This window comes from Vitis riparia, unplaced genomic scaffold (genome assembly GCF_004353265.1).
Source record: "Vitis riparia cultivar Riparia Gloire de Montpellier isolate 1030 unplaced genomic scaffold, EGFV_Vit.rip_1.0 scaffold823_pilon_pilon, whole genome shotgun sequence".
In the NCBI taxonomy this organism is placed as follows: domain Eukaryota; kingdom Viridiplantae; phylum Streptophyta; class Magnoliopsida; order Vitales; family Vitaceae; genus Vitis; species Vitis riparia.
Window position 1 is genome coordinate 52,169 of NW_023269802.1, and position 19,237 is coordinate 71,405.

Sequence of the window (19,237 nt, forward strand, 5' to 3'; positions counted from 1 at the left end):
TATGAGTGTTATGTATTTTATCTTTCCACATAATTATATATAACCTAGTATTGCCAATCAGGCCATTACCATTCAACATGTATACTTGTTCAACTCATTACTATACAAAATTCTTATCCCTTTTTGTTAAACTCATTTTAATGTAAAAAAAAACACTAAAAAATATTCATTAAATGATTTTCCTCTTTGTTGTGCAACTAGCCATATGGATTTTAGACTTGAAAAATTAATGTGTGTCATATTTGACAAATTAAGATAATTAAAACTAGCATCTTATGTGAAAGAAAATAAAAAATAATAATTAAACTTTCAGTCCTTACTGGAATTAAAATCAATAGAGAATCTTTTAATTTTTTTCTCTTAATTTGTTAAGATATTGATATATTGGCATGTTAATTAAAGTTGGGATATTATAGTACTTTATTTTTGTTATTTCTCTTATCAAGATGTCTTAATTAATAATTCAAAAATCTAGGTATATACAAATTCAAAGTGATTTTGGACAATTTGGATTAGTGGTCCCCAATTCATATTTATGATAGCTAAAAGCAAGCTCTCTAGATGGGTCCAATATAGTATATGACTTGACTCCAATAGACATTACATTAAGTATTTTTGGAACTTATATTTCTACTAGCTAAAAGCAACCTTTCTAGATGGATGTAATATAGAGGATGACTTGTCTGTAATAATCATTTTTTTTTTTATTTTGACGTAATAGTAGTAGTAATAATAATAATAATAATAAATTTTGAACCCGGGTCTTTGCTAGATGGGCAATCAACTATGCATATTTGTGAAGAAAAACATTTTAAAACGATATATACATTATTGCAAAATTAATTGCAAAATATACATATTTATGATTTATCTAATATTTCAAGTTAGTTTGTTTGGTTCATGAGATGACATTTTTTTTTTCAAAACTTAGCTAAAAACTAGATCGAATCGACAGATTCGATTGATTGGATCGACATTGAACCGGTCCACCAAGTGGTCCAAACGTCAAATTGATGAACCTGCTTAGTAGGTTCATGAGTTGCCCTTTTTTCTCCTATTTTCCAAAACATATAATACATACTTTTGCTTTTTACATTGACTGATGTGGGAAAGTTACTTTTATTTTTCCTTAGGCAAAATGCCATATACAAGCTGATCATGGGATTTTAACTTGGGTCTTTGATATGCAAAATGAACAGAAGTACGTCTTTGCGAAGAAAACAATTTAAAAACTATATATTCATTATTACAAAATTTAAAATGAACAAAATATTTATGATTTATCTATAATAAATATTTTGAATAATATTTAAAAAAAACTAATTATTTTGACTATAATAAAATATATAGCTATTGAAATCGAAACAAATTTAAATAATAAAATCTTTTTTATCTTAATAATTAAAAGTTACATATTTAATAAAATTAAAATTACTAATAATTTAATAAATATTTGTGTTATCCTTATCATAATTTACACTATCAATATTAATGATATAAAATGATGAAACGTATTTAAAATTTTAAATTATTTATATATTTTAAATTTTTATCATTATTTTTAATTTTAATAATATATAAATTATAGATTTATTATATTACCAATTTGATCACGGTTTAATTACAAGTCTGATCATTGAACCGTGAATCGATAATTTTTTCCATTCAACGATCAGTCCAATCATGAAAATATTGATAAAAAAATAAATAATATTTAATATAAAAAAATAATAAATATTAAAAACAAATAATTTGACTAGTCAAAGTAGAGGTCATGAGTGGCTTTCAGAAGCCTCAAGGAAGCCTCCAACCATGAATCTGTGAGCTTGGCATTTATTTGAGTATTTCGAGGACAATACTTTATTTTTAATCATATAAAAACAAAAGTATATTTAATTCATTATTTTCTAATATTATCTTAGAAATATTTTTATAGATATGTTTATTTTAGAACTTCTTGAGGATATTAATACAAAGATTTTGATAAATGTAATATAAAAATGTATAAAGGCATTAATTTTATTTTATTTTTATTAAATTTGAAATATACATATTATGTAGTAATTTTTTGAAAAAAAAATTATTTTTATGAAGCCAAATCAAGGAAACAAACATAACACTATCCTCACTTTTCCATTGTGTTGCTTTTCCAATTAGAAATCCTTATAATCAAATTTCCTTTTTATAAATTTAAAAATATTTTCTATAACTAATTTAGATTAACAAAAAAAAAAAAAAAAAAAAAAAAACCTTCAACGGACCACACATGTGATACACTTTGGTAGTTGTTTTTAAATTCCAACAAACATTCTTACATAAAAAATATTGAAAAAGAAAAAGGAAAAAAGAAATGTTAAGGAAAATTTAGTTTTGTTATAGAAATTAAATAAAAAAATAAAGTTAAATATAATTAAAATTAGTAATAAATTAAAATATTTTAAAATTATTTTAAGTTTGATGTAAGGTAAAAAATTTATTCATTTTAAATTAATTAATTTTTTTTTTTTCCTTCTATTTTGTTTCTCTATTTTCTTTATTTCCTTCTTATTTTTTCTTACGTTAATAAGGAACAAACATAACCTAAAATTTTAAATATATAAAAAAAAACATCAATTTATAAAGTAAAATATGATCATTCAAATCATGCATGTTACGCGTAGAATCTATAAGATGAATCAAGTCATGTAACCATACTTAAGATTTCAACATGATAGGTATAGCTTTTGAAGACTTTTCCATGGGATTAATCCTTATACTTGGAATTTGTTTAGGTGGGGCAGGGCTCTTGTAAGTTTGTCCGCAATTTTCTCATACTTGGAAACAAAGGAATGGTCAGAGAAAGGAACTTAACAAAGAGAAGATTGAAACGGACTGGGTAGACCCTCACCTGCACCAAAGGTTCGTATGATCTTCATGGACGGCAAGCCGCAGGGCCTTCTCAACCCTCCATGCCTCGCTTTTCCGCTTATAAAGAACAACCAAAAAGGACTTGACTGATCTGAAAAATCAGTGGCCGGAAAAGCGAGCTCGACACATAGAAACAACAGCCCATGCAGTTTGGGAGATCACAGAGTGAACTATTGGAGTCTGGGCTTTTGTTTCTTCATGTCGATCTGGCTTCTGTCTCCGGGCGGAAGAGAAAAAAAATTATATAGACATGTGTGGGAAGATCTCCTGGCTTTCTCAATACTTTAGAAATGGAAACAGGCCCAGTAGTACTGTACTGCTAAGAATCCTCCTTGTTTAGTTGTATTATTATAATTACAATAGTATTATCTTCAAAATAAAATTTATGCACGTGGGGATGTGTTTTCTATCTTTTGTTTCAAATAGTATCATCTTCATTTGGAAGTAACATAAGTTGAATTTCTTAGAGGACAAATGCTACTAGCGTGAGTTTATTTTATTTTATTTTGTTTTATTTTTATTTTTATTTTTTTTACAAAAGTTGCAAATAGTACTATTTGAGGATGCCTTGACAATATAAATATTTTTTTTTACTTCACAAAATAATCAAAATTCTTATTCCAATTGAGAATTTTGAAAGAGAAATTGTTAGTTTGGAAATTATAAAAGAAATTGTTGCTAATCTTCAAAATTATAAAAAGTTTATGCACTTTGGTAGCCTTTAAAATTATAAAGCATTTATACACTAAAAAAACAAATAAGTATATCTTCTAATAAACAAAAAATTATTAAAATAAATAAACATTAGTCTACATTGAATGTGTTATCTTGAAGTACATTGTAGCTATAAATTTTTTAAGGATTATTAAAGAAAAAGACCATTCAATATTTCTCTAGGTATAAAAAAATCTTTATCTATTACAAATTAATTTCTGGATGATGAATTATTGATGAAAATCTTTTATTAGTTACTTACATTTTATGATATATTGGAATTTTATACAAGTGGACTATAAGATTTGAACCTGGGCCTTTGGTTGATGAGCTATTAAGCTATGCATATTTGTGAAGAAACACATTTAAAAACTATACATAAACTATTGCAAAATTTAAAATTAATATAAATAGTTATGATTTGTCTAATATTTCAAGTCACTGTGCTTGGTTCATGAGATGCCATTTTTTCAAAACTTAGCTAAAAACTAGATTGAATTGACGGATTTGATTGATTGGACCGACATTGAATCGCCCCACCGAGTGGTCCAAACGTCAAGTTGATGAACATATGATACATACTTTTTTGCTTTTTACATTTCTAACTAATATGAGAAAGTTACTCTTTTTTTTTCTAGGCAAAATGCCATACAAGCTGACCATGGGATTTAAACTTGGGTCTTTGACATGCAAAATGAATAGAAGCATGTCTTTGTGAATAAAATATCGAATTTAAAAACTATATATATATATATATTATTGCAAAATTTAAAAAGAACAAAATATTTCTGATTTATCTATAATAAATATTCAAATAATATTAAAAAAAAACTAATTATTTTGATGATCATAAAACATATGGTTATTGAAATCCAAACAAATTTAAATAATAAAATCTTTTTTTTATCTTAATAATTAAAAGTTACATATTTAATAAAATTAAAATTACTAATAATTTAATAAATCTTTGTGTCATTCTTATCATAATTTAAGTTATCAACATTAATGATATAAGATGATGAAATGTATTTAAAAATTTTAATTATTTATATATTTTTAATTTCTTATCATTATTTTAAATTTTAATAATAGATAAATTATATATTTATGACATTACAATTTGATCATAGTTTAACCATAGATTTGATCATTAAATCGTGAATCAATAATTTTTTTCATTAAATGACTAATCTAATTCTAAAAATATTGATAAAAACTAAAGAATATTTACAATAAAAAAATAAAACATATAAAAAACAAATAATTTGACTAATCAAACTAAGGTCATAAGTGACTTTTAGAAGCCTCCAACCATGTCGAATAACATAGGAAATGTCCAAGAAATAGTTGAGCTTGACATTTATTTGAGTATTTCGAGGGCAATATTTAATTTTTAATCATATAAAAACGAAAGTATATTTAATTTATTATTTTCTAATATTATGTTAGAAATATTTTTAGAGATATATTTATTTTAGAACTTATTGAGGATATTAATACAATGAATTTGATAAATGTAATATAAAAAAGTATAAAGTCATTAATTTTTTTTATTTATTAAATTTGAAATATACATATCATGTAGTAATTTTTTGAAAAAAAAGATTACTTTTATAAAGCCAATTCAAGGAAAAAGAAAACATAACACTATCCTCACTTCTCCGTGGTGTTTTATTTCATATTAGAAATCCTTCTAATAAAATTTCCTTTTTATTCATTTTATAAACTAAATATAAATCTAATATAACATGTTTTATTGGATATCTTAGTTTAAGATATCATATCCATTGCATATAATATATCACATTCTATTGAAAATCATATAGCATGAGATATGATATTTCAAGATATATATATACATATATATTTTATCCAATGAACCAACATAATCTAAATTAGTTATAAAATATATTATTTTTAGAAGTGTTTATTTCTTAGTCATTACACTTTATTATTATTATTATTATTTTCTTTATTTTTTTCACTTTCTAGTCATCATGCCTTGCAAAACCCAATACTCACAAAATTTACAAGTCTACTCGTCATATGTTTTTAATTTTTGGTTACTCATAAAGTATTCAAGACTTTTAGCAATGTCATATCCTTATCACTACAACTAACAACTTTGACCAATTCAAAAAATGAACTTCACATGCAATAGTAGTTCTACTCATCATGTCTTGCAAGACCCGGTAGTTACAAGATTTTCAAGTCTACTACTCATCATATCTTTTAAAATTTTGGTTACTCATAAAGTATTCAAGACTTTTAGCAATGTCATATCCTTATCACTACAACTAACAACTTTGACCAATTCAAAAAATGAACTTCACATGCAATAGTAGTTCTACTCATCATGCCTTGCAAGACCCGGTAGTTACAAAATTTTCAAGTCTACTACTCATCATATCTTTTAAAATTTTGGTTACTCATAAAGTATTCAAGACTTTTAGCAATGTCATATCCTTATCACTACAACTAACAACTTTCAATTAAAAAAATGAACTTCACATGCAATAGTAGTTCTACTCATCATGCCTTGCAAGACCCGATAGTTACAAAATTTTCAAGTCTACTACTCATCATACCTTTTAAAATTTTGGTTACTCATAAAGTATTCAAGACTTTTAGCAATGTCATATCCTTATCACTACAACTAACAACTTTCAATTCAAAAAATGAACTTCACATGCAATAGTAGTTCTACTCATCATGCCTTGCAAGACCCGGTAGTTACAAAATTTTCAAGTCTACTACTCATCATACCTTTTAAAATTTTGGTTACTCATAAAGTCTTCAAGACTTTTAGCAATGTCATATCCTTATCACTACAACTAACAACTTTGACCAATTCAAAAAATGAACTTCACATGCAATAGTAGTTCTACTCATCATGCCTTGCAAGACCCGATAGTTACAAAATTTTCAAGTCTACTACTCATCATATCTTTTAAAATTTTGGTTACTCATAAAGTATTCAAGACTTTTAGCAATGTCATATCCTTATCACTACAACTAAGAACTTTGACCAATTCAAAATATGAACTTCACATGTAATAGTAATTTTAGTCACTATGCCTTGCAAAACCCCATACTTACAAAATTTTCAAGTCTACTACTCATCATATTTTTTAAAATTTTGGTTACTCATAAAATATTCAAGACTTTTAGCAATGTCATATCCTTATCACTACAACTAAGAACTTTGACCAATTCAAAAGTGTATACTTTGGAAAGTTGTTACTTTTTATAGTTTAAATGCGAGTATTATGTATTTGTTTTTTCACATATTTATATATAACCTAGATGGCCAATCAGCCATTACCATACAATTTTATATATATATATATATATATATATATATATATATATATATATATATATATATATATAAACTCATAAAGCATTTTCAATTTTTTTTTTTTTTATAATGTATATAAAATAATGTCAATCCATTTACACTTATGAAAACGATTTTTCTTAAAAATGTCAAAGGCAACGAGGTATGAATATTTTTATATCTGGAAACTGCAGGGACCCACGAAGAGGAGTACATGCTATTGGTGTTGGTGAGGAGAAGATAGAGGAAACACATTGGGGGTGAGTCAGGGAGGAAGGGGCGTGCCGCCCTGCCGGGAGCGTGGTCGCATGAATTACTTGGGCGGAGCGAGATGTCACGTGGACCGCGCTGTTCATATCTTATATCTTACTATAAAATTAACATATCTTGTGTAAAAAAAATAAAAAAAGAATGAATAATATATTTCACCACTTAAACTATCTCATCATTAATTAAATATAAAATTTGATGTAATATCTTTTCTTTTAACTTATTTGATGTTATATTCGGTGAACCAAACATAATCTATAAAGCTAAAATTATAGAAATGAAATGCAAGAAACCTTACTGAAAAATTGAAAGTAAAATTATTGATTTTTGAAAGTAAATATTGATAATATTATAAAATTTTCACTAACATAAATTAAAAAATTCAAGGAAAAAAAAAAACATAACACTATCCTCACAATTCCATGATATTGTTTTTTTCATATTAGAAATCTTTATAATCAACTTTCCTTTCTATACGTTTTAAAAAGATTTTTTATTACTAATTTAGATTAAAAAAAAAAAACCTTTCAACCAACCACACATGACACATGCTGGTGGTTGTTTTTAAATTTCAATAAAAGATTTTATAACTATTAAGAAAAAAAAAATGTTAAAAAAGTGATTATTTTTATTTGGTTTTATTATGAAATATACGAAAGTAAAAATATATAATTAAAATTAATAAAAAACTTATATATTTTAAAATTATTTAATTTTTATTTTTAAAAATTAAATAAAATAAATAAATTTAAAATAAATATAAAAATAATTTATTAATTTTAAATTTATTTTTTATTTCTCTTTCACTTCTCCTTTAAGACGTGTTGCGTGTAAAATACCATAAAACAAGTCATATCACCGTGCTCAAGATTTCAACGTGGTAGGTATAGCTTTTGAAGACTTTTCCATGTGATTAATACTTGGATACCTGGATTTTCTTTGGGTGGGGTTGGGCTTTTGTAAGTTTCTCTGCAATTTTCTTATACTTGGAAACAAATGAATGGTCAAAGAGAGGAACTCAGTGAAGAGAAGATTAATGAAATTAATCATACAAAAATTTCTCTAATTTTAATTTTAAAATAAATATTAACAATATTTTTTTCAAATATAAATAATAATATTTGAAAAACATTATCAGTAAATTGCCTTTTCAATTTTTTTCTCTAATTGTCATTTTAAATGAATATTAAAATCCTTTTAGTAAAATTTACGAATTTAGTAAAATATTAATATCTATATTTATAATTTTTAATAAATTTTTATCATATTTAATAAAAAAATTGTATAAGTTGTGTTTGTTTTATTAGCATCACCATTTACAAAATTTATCTTTAAATTATTTATTTTAAAAATTATTATTTATTAAGAATCATTTTTATAAAAGGTAAAAAATAATTACCATATAAATATAAATTAAAAGTGGAGGTTATATTTGTTAATTATTTTTAAAAAGGGATTTGAAAACATTACTTTCTCCAAAAATAACAATAATAATAATATAAACACAATATTTACTCAAAATATTATGTAAATGAAAAACTTAAAAATAATATATATTTGTTTTTTTTAATATTTTTAGTCATAATTAAAGGTCATCTACTCAACATGTTGGTGGGAATGGTATATAAGTCAATGCCTGCTTTGCTCACAAATCAAAAACCAAAACTTGCTAATCCTTGTTATTACACACTATCCTTGCTCTGTGTTGAACATGGCTACAAGCCCCTTTCGATATTTTATTTCCCTTTTTCTGCTTTTGCTCTGTTTCGAAGCCTGTTTGAGGGTGGGTGATGCTAAAGTTGGGTGCAGAGAGAGGGAGAGGCAAGCTCTCCTTCACTTCAAACAAGGTGTTGTCGATGACGATGGAGTGCTTTCTTCATGGGGGAATGGGGAAGACAAAAGAGATTGTTGCAAATGGAGAGGAGTCAAGTGTAACAACCAGACGGGTCATGTGATCAGGCTTGATCTTCATGCCCAATCTTTGGGTTATTTTCAATCTTTGAGAGGTAAGATATCTCAGCTTGGTCCTTCATTGGCAGAGTTGCAGCACTTGAAGCATTTGAACCTCAGCTGGAATGATTTTGAAGGTAATTATATACATATATACCTTGTGAAAATTCATCAGCTTGTCTCAGCAGAATATAATTCTCTCTTTTCCCAATTTTACAGGAATTCTTCCCACTCAACTCGGAAATCTTTCCAATTTGCAATCCCTTGATCTCGGCAATAATTATGGGGATATGAGCTGTGAGAACCTTGACTGGCTTTCTCACCTTCCTTCGTTAACACACCTTGACTTGAGTGGGGTTAATCTTGGTGAAGCAATCCATTGGCCCCAAGCAATTAATAAAATGCCTTCCCTAACTGAGTTATACTTGAGTGATACTCAGCTTCCTCCGATTATTCCAACAATATCCATTTCCCATATTAATTCTTCTACTTCTTGTACTGTGTTTGATCTCTCCTTGAATGGTCTCACTTCTTCAATACACCCATGGTTGTTCAACTTCAGTAGCAGCCTCGTTCATCTTGACCTCTCTCATAATGATCTAAATGGTTCAATTCCGAATGCTTTTGGAAACATGACTATTCTGGCATATCTTGATCTCTCTTTCAATCAATATGAAGGTGAGATTCCGAAGTCCTTTAGTATCAACCTTGTTCATTTGGATCTTTATCAGAACCGGCTGCATGGTTCAATTCCGGATGCTTTTGCAAACATGGTTTCTCTTCAATCTCTTGATCTCTCTCGGAATCAACTTGAAGGTCAGATTCCGAAATCCTTGAGAGATTTATGTAATTTACAGAGGTTAGGATTGGCTTATAACAATCTCACTGGACTGCTAGAAAAAGATTTTCTGGCCTGCTCTAATGACACATTAGAGGGTTTATATTTATCTCATAATCAATTCAGAGGGTCATTCTCCCATCTTTCTGGATTTTCCCAGTTGAGAGACTTAAGTCTTGGATTCAATCAACTAAATGGAACTTTACCTGAAAGTATTGGACAACTAGCTCAACTTGAAAGCTTGTCCATTCCTTCAAGTTCATTGCAAGGCACTGTGTCGGCAAACCACCTTTTCAGTCTCTCCAAACTGTCGCACTTGGACTTATCATTCAACTCCCTTACATTTAACATAAGCCTTGACCAAGTTCCCCAGTTTCAAGCCTGGCAAATATTTTTGGCCTATTGCAAATTAGGCCCACGTTTTCCTACTTGGCTTCAAACTCAAAAACGTTTGCTGGAACTTGATATCTCTGCTTCTGGAATTTCAGATGCCATTCCCAGTTGGTTTTCAAATTTAATTTCGGATATATATTGGTTAAACATTTCCAACAATCACATCTCAGGCACCTTGCCAAATATACAAGCAGCATCGTTTTTGGGAATGGATACGAGTTCAAATTGCTTGGAAGGTTCAATACCACAATCTGTTTTCAATGCTGAATGGTTGGATCTCTCCAAGAACATGTTTTCAGGCTCACTTTCTTTATCATGTGGGACTACTAATCAGTTTAGTACTAATCAGTTTAGGCGGGGTTTGTTCCATGTTGATCTCTCAAATAATCGATTGTCAGGAGAACTACCCGAATGTTGGGAGCAATGGAAAGATTTAATTGTTCTTAATTTGGCAAATAATAATTTTTCTGGCAAAATTAAAAATTCGATCGGCTTGTTATATCATATGCAAACATTGCATTTACGTAACAATAGTTTAACGGGAGCATTGCCTTCGTCTTTAAAGAACTGCAGAGATTTGCGTCTTATAGATTTGGGAAAAAACAAATTGTCAGGAAAAATACCTGCATGGATGGGAGGAAGCCTATTAGATTTGATCGTTGTCAACCTAAGATCCAATGAGTTTAATGGAAGCATACCTTTAAATCTATGTCAACTGAAAAAGATTCAAATGTTGGACCTCTCAAGCAACAATCTCTCTGGTACTATACCAAAATGTCTCGGCAATTTAACCGCCATGGCGCATAATGGGAGTTTGGTCATCGCTTATGAAGAAACATTGTTTGCTACTGATTGGCCATTATCCTATATTGATAATACATTGGTTCAATGGAAAGGAAAAGAACAAGAGTACAAGAAAACTCTTGGACTCGTCAAGAGCATTGATTTTTCAAGCAACAAATTAATTGGAGAAATTCCTATAGAAGTAACCGATTTGGTAGAATTGGTGTCATTGAACTTATCAAGAAACAATTTGATTGGACCAATCCCTACGACAATTGGTCAATTGAAATTATTGGATTTTCTTGATCTATCTCAAAACCAGCTTAATGGTGGAATTCCGGATAGTCTTTCTGAAATAGCTGATTTAAGTGTTTTAGACCTATCAAATAACACTTTGTTGGGTAAAATTCCATCAGGCACTCAATTACAAAGCTTTAATGCCTCCACATACGATGGAAATCCTGGACTTTGTGGGCCACCTCTTTTCAAAAAGTGTTCGAAAGATAAAAATCAGGAAATCTCTTTCCCTAGTCTTAGTAGTAAAAAAGAGGACATTCAAGATGATGCAAATGATATATGGTTTTATGGGAGCATTGTTCTTGGATTCATCATCGGATTTTGGGGAGTTTGCGGTACTTTACTATTCAATAGTTCATGGAGATATGTCTATTTCCAGTTCTTGAGCAAGATAAAAGATTGGTTGTACGTGACAACAACGGTAAATATGAATAGAATACGAAGGAGCCTCCAAAGTTAAATGGTAAGACTTCTCAAATTCTCTCTTTAGTTTTCCAAAAAAAAAAAAATGTGTTACCTTATATTTAAAAGCCAACAATTAAGAATAAAAAGTAAACACTTTATGCTACTACTCAAATCCTTCTTCTATTATTTGATTGACCTTCCACAATATGTTGAGGAAAGCTAAGATTTTGCAAATAGAAGCATCATTTAAATAAGCATGCCTAGAAGATTTTAATATGCTTGTTATAAGAGTTGTGCATGTTTAGCTTTGATTGTGTAAAGATTAATATTATGGGTCGAGGATCATAGTTAAAAAATAATGATTATCAGTATTTTTATTTCTATCTTACTTAAACTTACTTTTTTTCTATTAAATGTCAAGTTAATTTGCTTAGTTGTCTTCAAATATTATAAGTACATTCAAGGTTCAATTGTAAGTAACATACTAAAACCTTCCTTTTTACTAACCAAGAAGAGTAACTCTGCAACTAAGAAATTATTCTAAATTGATAAATATTGTTTCATTTCAACTTTATATTGCAGAAATTCAACCGGGTTGCATCTCAAGGATTTGTAGGTGATATATGCTTTTGAGGAACAGGTGTACTTACTAAGGGATAGTTGCATGCCTTATGCAAAAGCTTGTCATCTGATATATAACGTCGACATTTATTTAGTTTGTTTATTTGATAGTTAATGTGGCTTTAAGTATCTCATGTTAGCTTATATTTAGAACATTTTAAATGTATTATTTTTTGCTATTATATATATGGCTTGGTATTTTGTTGCTCTAAAATTTATTTATTATTTTTGTAGAATCAAATATTAGAGGCCTTTGTAAGGGGATGCTGAAAAATAATTCATCTTAGAAAAATATTTTCTTTTACTCAAAAACAAAATTTATTTTTGGGAAAATGCTATGTGATGATATCCATTAGTATGAAATGGGATATGCTACTACTGAAAACAGAGCACTCTGTTTTTTCGGGTGCCTAAGCATGAAAGCTACTATAACACAGAGAGGTCTGATTTCCAACTGTGAATCAAATTGCTTGAAGTACTTCACATGCAGATTGCTGCAAGTCACTTTGGCCATCAATCATCTTCAGGGGACGATGATGACGATGGGAATCGAATCAGCCATGCTAAGACCAAGTATAGAAAGTTTGTTAAAAAGTTTCCATTTTTTTTACTTTGGTTTCTACTTTTACAAATAACAGTGTTATCCAAAATTTGTGTTGGTTGCTTAAGTTTTGTAAAAGCTATTCAACCAATACAAATTGCTACATAATATGCATTTTGCAGAAGATCTGTGATGATTTGGAGCTCTCTCCAATGTTATACCAGGTTACAACTCAAACAAGCATCTTATTTAAGAATAGTTAGCAACAACGAAGAAATGCAATTTATCTTTGTATTTTTTTGTTCCACTGAATTTTGTAGTAATCAACTTATGGAAGAAGCTAGAGGTGTTGGAGAAGAAAATGTTCTTCATGTTTGCTCAAACAATTTAGAGTGAAGTTTAGTGAGATGATTTTTGTGAGTATTTATCGTTGACAATACATTTTTAACATTATTTTCATATACTCTTTTGTCATGAGAGCAATTTTTTGTGCACAATTGAGGTTTGAGCTTTTGCTCTAGTAATTCTGAAGTTGCAAGTTGTGATTGGAATAAGAAGCCTCTGCTTTTGCTTGTTCCTGAATATGAATTTTTCTTTTTAAAATGAACTTGTTAATTATTGTTCTTTTCTTAGGCACCCAAGAAAAGAGTATGTACCTTTAGTAAAGACTGGAAGGAAACTATTAATGCTTTATTTGAGTAATAAGTGCTTAATTTGTTCTTTTTGGTGGCATATACACGTAGTCTTAAATTTAATTTCCTTTTGTATAATTAATGTTGAATATTGTGCTTTTGGACAGATTAATGCTAATCCCATTTTTCTTTTTTAAATTAAGTTAGATTTGTTTTCTTATAGGTTTAAAGACCATAAAAGGTGCAACTACATGATTGTAAGTGCTTTGGATGATGATGATATGCTCACAGCTGCCCAAGTTTCCTGTAAATTTAAGCAACTTAGCTTATATGTTTCTCGACAAAAAATAGTTGGAAGGAAATATGCATTTGAGAGATGAAAATCTTAATGACTTTGACACAACCAAAGCACATGATTCCAACGACAAAACATTGTTGTCACTAAGAAAAAGGTAATTATATCTTTATAAATTTTATGTAATTTTGTGAATCAAGCTTGTTTGTGTGATATCCCATATCAAATAAAGGAAAATATTCTTAGCCTTATATATGCATGGGTTTTTCTTAACTTTATAGACGCATTTTAAAGTTAAAAGCACTTTTATACCTAGAGTAGACAATGGGCAATTACACAGTTGAGAGTGGATAATTACAAATGGTATTAGAGTCGAACTTTGACCTCAATGTAGGCCTTTGTTTCTTTTGCCCTACAAGGGATGCCTATCTGTTTGGCCTATAACATTCTGTGGGAAAACAATAATGACATTTTGTCTATATAGGGGGTGATTGTGATATCGACATTGGATAGAGGAAAATATTCCTAGCCCTATACATGTATGGATAGAGGAAAAAGCTTCAGGCTTTATATATGTATGGATTCCTCTTAACCTTATATATGTCTTTTAATATCTATTTGCATCTCTATGGTTGCAGACTTGTAGCATATTGGCCTACATTCATCAAGTTCAGGTTTTTATGGAGAAGCCCACTATAATTGGGATGAAGTCATAAATTCATAACACTCAAGACTTAATCCAACAAACGCGTTTTTAACTAAATGCAACTCGTAGTCATTCACTACCATGTGTTAGCCACAAAATTTTCAACTTTCCATTCTTTAGGACCTATGTGTTAACCAAACCATACACACACGAGGAGAAAATAAAGAAAAAGAACAAGATTTTTAACGTGGTTTAGTGATCATTGTGATCCTTACTTCCGTAGAGTGTACCAACACTCAACAATCCACTAATCAAAACAAATAGGAAGAGTTACAATGTTGAAACTCTTGAGAAAAAACCTCTCAATTATGGTCGTACACTCTAAAAAAAAAAAAAAAAACTAAACATAAAAGGGTTAAATATATAATAAGGGCAAACTTGTCAATCATCACATAAAAAAATTTCTCCAAGGGTGTTGCCCTCTTCAACCCCCGCTTCGATCCTTGTGAGCTCATGGGAAACTTAATCCCTACAAACTGATTGGGCAGGTCAACCCCGACATCTTGAGCAAAGCACAACAATACTAATTCAAACTTCACAATCCAACACTATGTTTGCTTTTTTTTTAGTCTAGACATAGTCATCTAGGTATTCATGTATGTTTTCTTTCTTGATTGCCCGTCATTCTGTACCTTAAGGCACAATATGCATCCTAACTACCTTAAGAAATTTGTGCAACAATAGACATCAATCAAATAGCATCCCATAATCATTTCTCAATTCATGTTAGGATTCATGCTTTAGTCCATTTATAAATTTAAAATAGGCTAATTAACAATGAAACTGAAAATAATAACATATCCAAGACTTTCTGGGTAAAGTGGAATATCAAAAAAGATATCTACTAGATTTCAAGAAGTTGATAAATTTTTTCTTGAATTTAGTTTAATTTAAAATATATCTTCTTAATATTGATGGACTTTCTAAGGTGAATCAACCACATGTTTCTTAACTAAAATTTTGTCTGGCATTGTAGAAACAAGAAGGAGAATAACAGATTACTGCATGAAAAGGTACCAGAACAGTAGATTGAAGGAAAATGTTTGCAGAGTTTCAATGATGAAACCCCAAGTTTTGTTCTAAAGTAACTTTTTTTTTCTCTCTCTCTCTCCAAAAACATTGAAACAAATATCAAGGTGTTTATCTTTTGTAATCTGCATGTCTTTTTTTCTTTTTTCTAAGATTCAACCTTCAATAGAAATTAAATTCTTGCATGTTGCATTGATGAAAACCTGCTGCGACACTCTCCATTTCTGCATGAACTTTAGTTAGCTTAGAGAAAATTCAAGCAAATTTCTTTTATTGTTGTATCTTATGCTCTTTCTACTTCCAAAATTTTAACTTGATTTATTTGAACACATGTATGTGCACAGGTCGTGGAATTAAATGTATACCATTACAAGTAAAGCATTCTTGCTATCATAATGGATACATGAAGCAATTTTCTTAGTTTTGTAATAGGGTGATTTTCATGGCGACAAGTGATACAATCATGGCTACAGACACATTTATTCTTTTCTTTTTGTAAATGCCATTGAGATTGTTGGAAATTAGTACCAAAATTTGTATTTTCATTCCATCAATTCAATGACATACAATCCAATATATATACTACTCTACAATGTTACCTATTAGGGAAAAATCATGGTTGCATTTTTCTCTTCTTTTTTATTTATGTGGTCCTATAATTTGGAATATAATTACGTATTCATTGTTTATCCCATGAATTCTTTATTATAACATTGTGTTAAAAGGCTGTTTAAATTGGCTTGAATGACGACAATCTTTTCTTTTTCATTTTGCCTTTAACTAATATCTCTCTTGGTATATCTTTTGGACTTGGACATAGGAAAACTAGGAGAATCCCTTTGAAGTTGGATAAGAAGCATACAAGCACTTTGAATTGGTGTATGGTGATCAACAATCCCTCTAGCTATGTTGTTGTCAATGATGTTACCAAAAGGTATGGTATTTAGCATCCAAAATCCCTTAATGTTGGTGACGAAATAGCTTACAAAATTTTCTTCTTGTCTTTAGAATGTTCAAAATTCTCATTTAAAAATAAGTGGAAGTAATAATGATATATTTACACATAATAGAAATTTAGAGGAAGAATTCATACATAGTTGCAACTCATTATTGATTTTTTTTTTTCTTCACCATGGGACCTAACCTCTAACCTTTGGTTCTTAGGGATGGGCACACTCAATCTAGTGAGGTGGAAGTTGTAGGAATTGAAGATGATGTTGCTTTCAAGCATGTCGACTTGGATGATGATGTAGAAGATGATGTTGGGAAGTATCCTAAATTTCTAATTAGCAAAAGTTCCTTTTTGTAAAGAATATTGTATAGTTTCCTAAGTTGATTTGTTATTGTAATATTAGATTTCCTTATTGAATAAGGAAATTATTAGGAATATCTCTATAAATATTTTAGGTCATGATGAGAAAAAGTTGTAAGATGGAGATGAGTCTATAGAGACTATACAAGGTGGATAGAGATGTGAGGAAGAATAGGAAATATCCGATGGAGAAAGGAGGCTTATGGTTCAAGGTGTGAATACAAGGAGTGGGGAAACATGAAATGCTTTGGGAACCTAATAGTTGTATCTAGTTTTGTTCTCTGTAATGTTCTCTATTGTATAGTGGAAAGATTTTCTCTCATCCGTGGATGTAGGTATATTTGGCCGAACCACGTTAAAACGTCGTGCACCTTTATGTGTGATTGTTTTATCTTTGCATTCTTGAATTAATTTTATTTGCATCAAAACTTTTGCTAGCACAACAAATGAAATTACTACCTTTAATAGTGGAAAATAATTAGAGGTTGCATTCACCAACAATAGAGAGATCTCTCTGCATCAACAAGTGGTTGACGAGTTGGCTGATTTGGGGGATGATATAACTTCTAGTGCATTACCAATAAGTTCTACAACTAGACGAAAGTTGAGGATAGTAGTTGATTTTGAAGACGCTAAGTAAGTTTGATGATTAACTAGGTTTGTCTCTCTACAAGTTCTAACTTCAAATTTGTACTATCATTTGTTTAAATATGGACTCACATATGTAACATAGTTCATGATTAAGTTATTCGCATTCATGTATTTGTTTTCTGTTTGTTCTAAAGTATGAACCACCTCATGTGTAGAGCCCGATACCATATGTGTCTCATATGATGGGCCTAAGACACATATGACCCAATATTTTAAAGAGAATGGTCCCTAAGGCATAGAGGGTATACTAAGGCTAGTATCTGTTCATTTTTGGATATCTTTTGAATAGACAAGAAAAATGTTCTCTCCCGCTTCCCATCACTAGAGAGAATACAGAGATGGTGGTTCCTCTTTATAACCTTAAAAGATCCATACCTTGTTCAAAACCGAAAAGCAAAATTGACTCAGGTTCGTTTGTTTTCATAAAGATGTTTGGCATAAGTTCTTCATATGATTCAACATGTGATCCAGTTTGTTATTGGATTTACAATGGAGTCCCCTCAATTGGTATTAGAGCCAACATGTTTAATCATTGAAAAAATTACCACATTTTTTAATTCTTAATGGAAATTTCTTTGCAAAATGTGTTACAATCCAATCTGTCAAAGCCCTTGATAGGAATCCAATTCGACTCCTGTCATGGTGGCCCACCCTACAACGACGTTTTAGCTGATGATTACAGATCGGAGAAGATGACTCCGATCCTTAGCGTCGCTGCCGGTGTCTCCGAACGCTGGATCCCTGTAATGCCGCCTAGAGGAGGGTTGGGAACGTCGCTGTAGCGCCATTTCAGGCTAGCGAGGTGCCGTTATGGTGTCGTTTCCAGACGGCAGTGCAGTTCAAACATCGTTATGGCGTCATTCCCAGTCAGGCGACGCCATTCAGGCGCCATTTTGGCGCGACTGTTACAGGAATTCTAGATCGGTGGTGTCCTCCATTTAGGCGCCAGTGAAAAACGCCATTTTTGGGCGTTGTTGGCGTCTTTTTCAGACGCCGTTTAGGTGCCATTTCACGCAGGTGAGAAGCGCCAGATCGGTGTCCCCTCAGCATTCCGGAGTGAGAGAAAATGGATCAACTGTTGCAAATGGCGACCGCCATTAAACATTTTCTGACTTGTGAACCTTCTCATGAGATTCAAAGGACACAGCCGCATCCTTGAGAGATTTTTTCAATTCAACCGCACTATTGGAGGTGCAAGGTAAAGCCGCACCCTTGAGAGAATTTTTGAAATAGCCGTATCGATGAAGGAAGGAAAGAAAGCTGAGTTTCGAAGACAATTTTAGGTCCAATCCCTCTCATTAGAGACACCACAGCCGCACCAAAATTTTAAGGAGAGAGTCTTCCGTCCGGATAGCTACAGATCGATTCTGAAGCGTGATCCTCCATTGCCCGTGCTGCCGCAACACTTTGCGCCGTACCCAAGTATCTCCGGCAACACTCTATGGCCATTGGAAATTCGCACCAGCTTGTTAATCCCGCCACCTAAACACCACAACCGCACCAGATTTTTAAAGAAAATTTCTCTCCATTAACACGCAACACTTTGAGGACTT

General features: G+C 30.3%; 1 protein-coding gene across 2 annotated transcripts; it reads left to right on the forward strand.

Moving 5' to 3' along the window:
* The first annotated feature begins 8,902 nt into the window (after positions 1–8,902).
* Positions 8,903–17,029, forward strand: LOC117910714 (receptor-like protein EIX2). 2 transcript variants are annotated; one of them, XR_004650737.1, is made up of 6 exons: positions 8,903–9,318; positions 9,401–11,955; positions 13,915–14,143; positions 15,669–15,776; positions 16,542–16,655; positions 16,886–17,029. XR_004650737.1 is itself a non-coding variant. In XM_034824831.1 (3 exons), exons 1-2 carry the CDS (start codon positions 8,943–8,945, stop codon positions 11,950–11,952), a joined length of 2,928 nt encoding a protein of 975 aa, XP_034680722.1. In that variant the 5' UTR covers positions 8,903–8,942; the 3' UTR covers positions 11,953–11,955; positions 12,480–12,636. The 2 variants fall into 2 exon arrangements, 1 of the variants encoding a protein (XP_034680722.1); XM_034824831.1 differs by lacking the exons at positions 13,915–14,143; positions 15,669–15,776; positions 16,542–16,655; positions 16,886–17,029 and adding an exon at positions 12,480–12,636.
* The last annotated feature ends 2,208 nt before the right edge of the window (positions 17,030–19,237 follow it).

Bases quoted from the DNA above. Each gene is read 5' to 3' on its own strand.
- LOC117910714 (XM_034824831.1), top strand. From the start codon at position 8,943: ATGGCTACAAGCCCCTTTCGATATTTTATTTCCCTTTTTCTGCTTTTG. The intron at 9,319-9,400 runs GTAATTATATAC...CCAATTTTACAG, and splicing joins CAGCTGGAATGATTTTGAAG to GAATTCTTCCCACTCAACTC.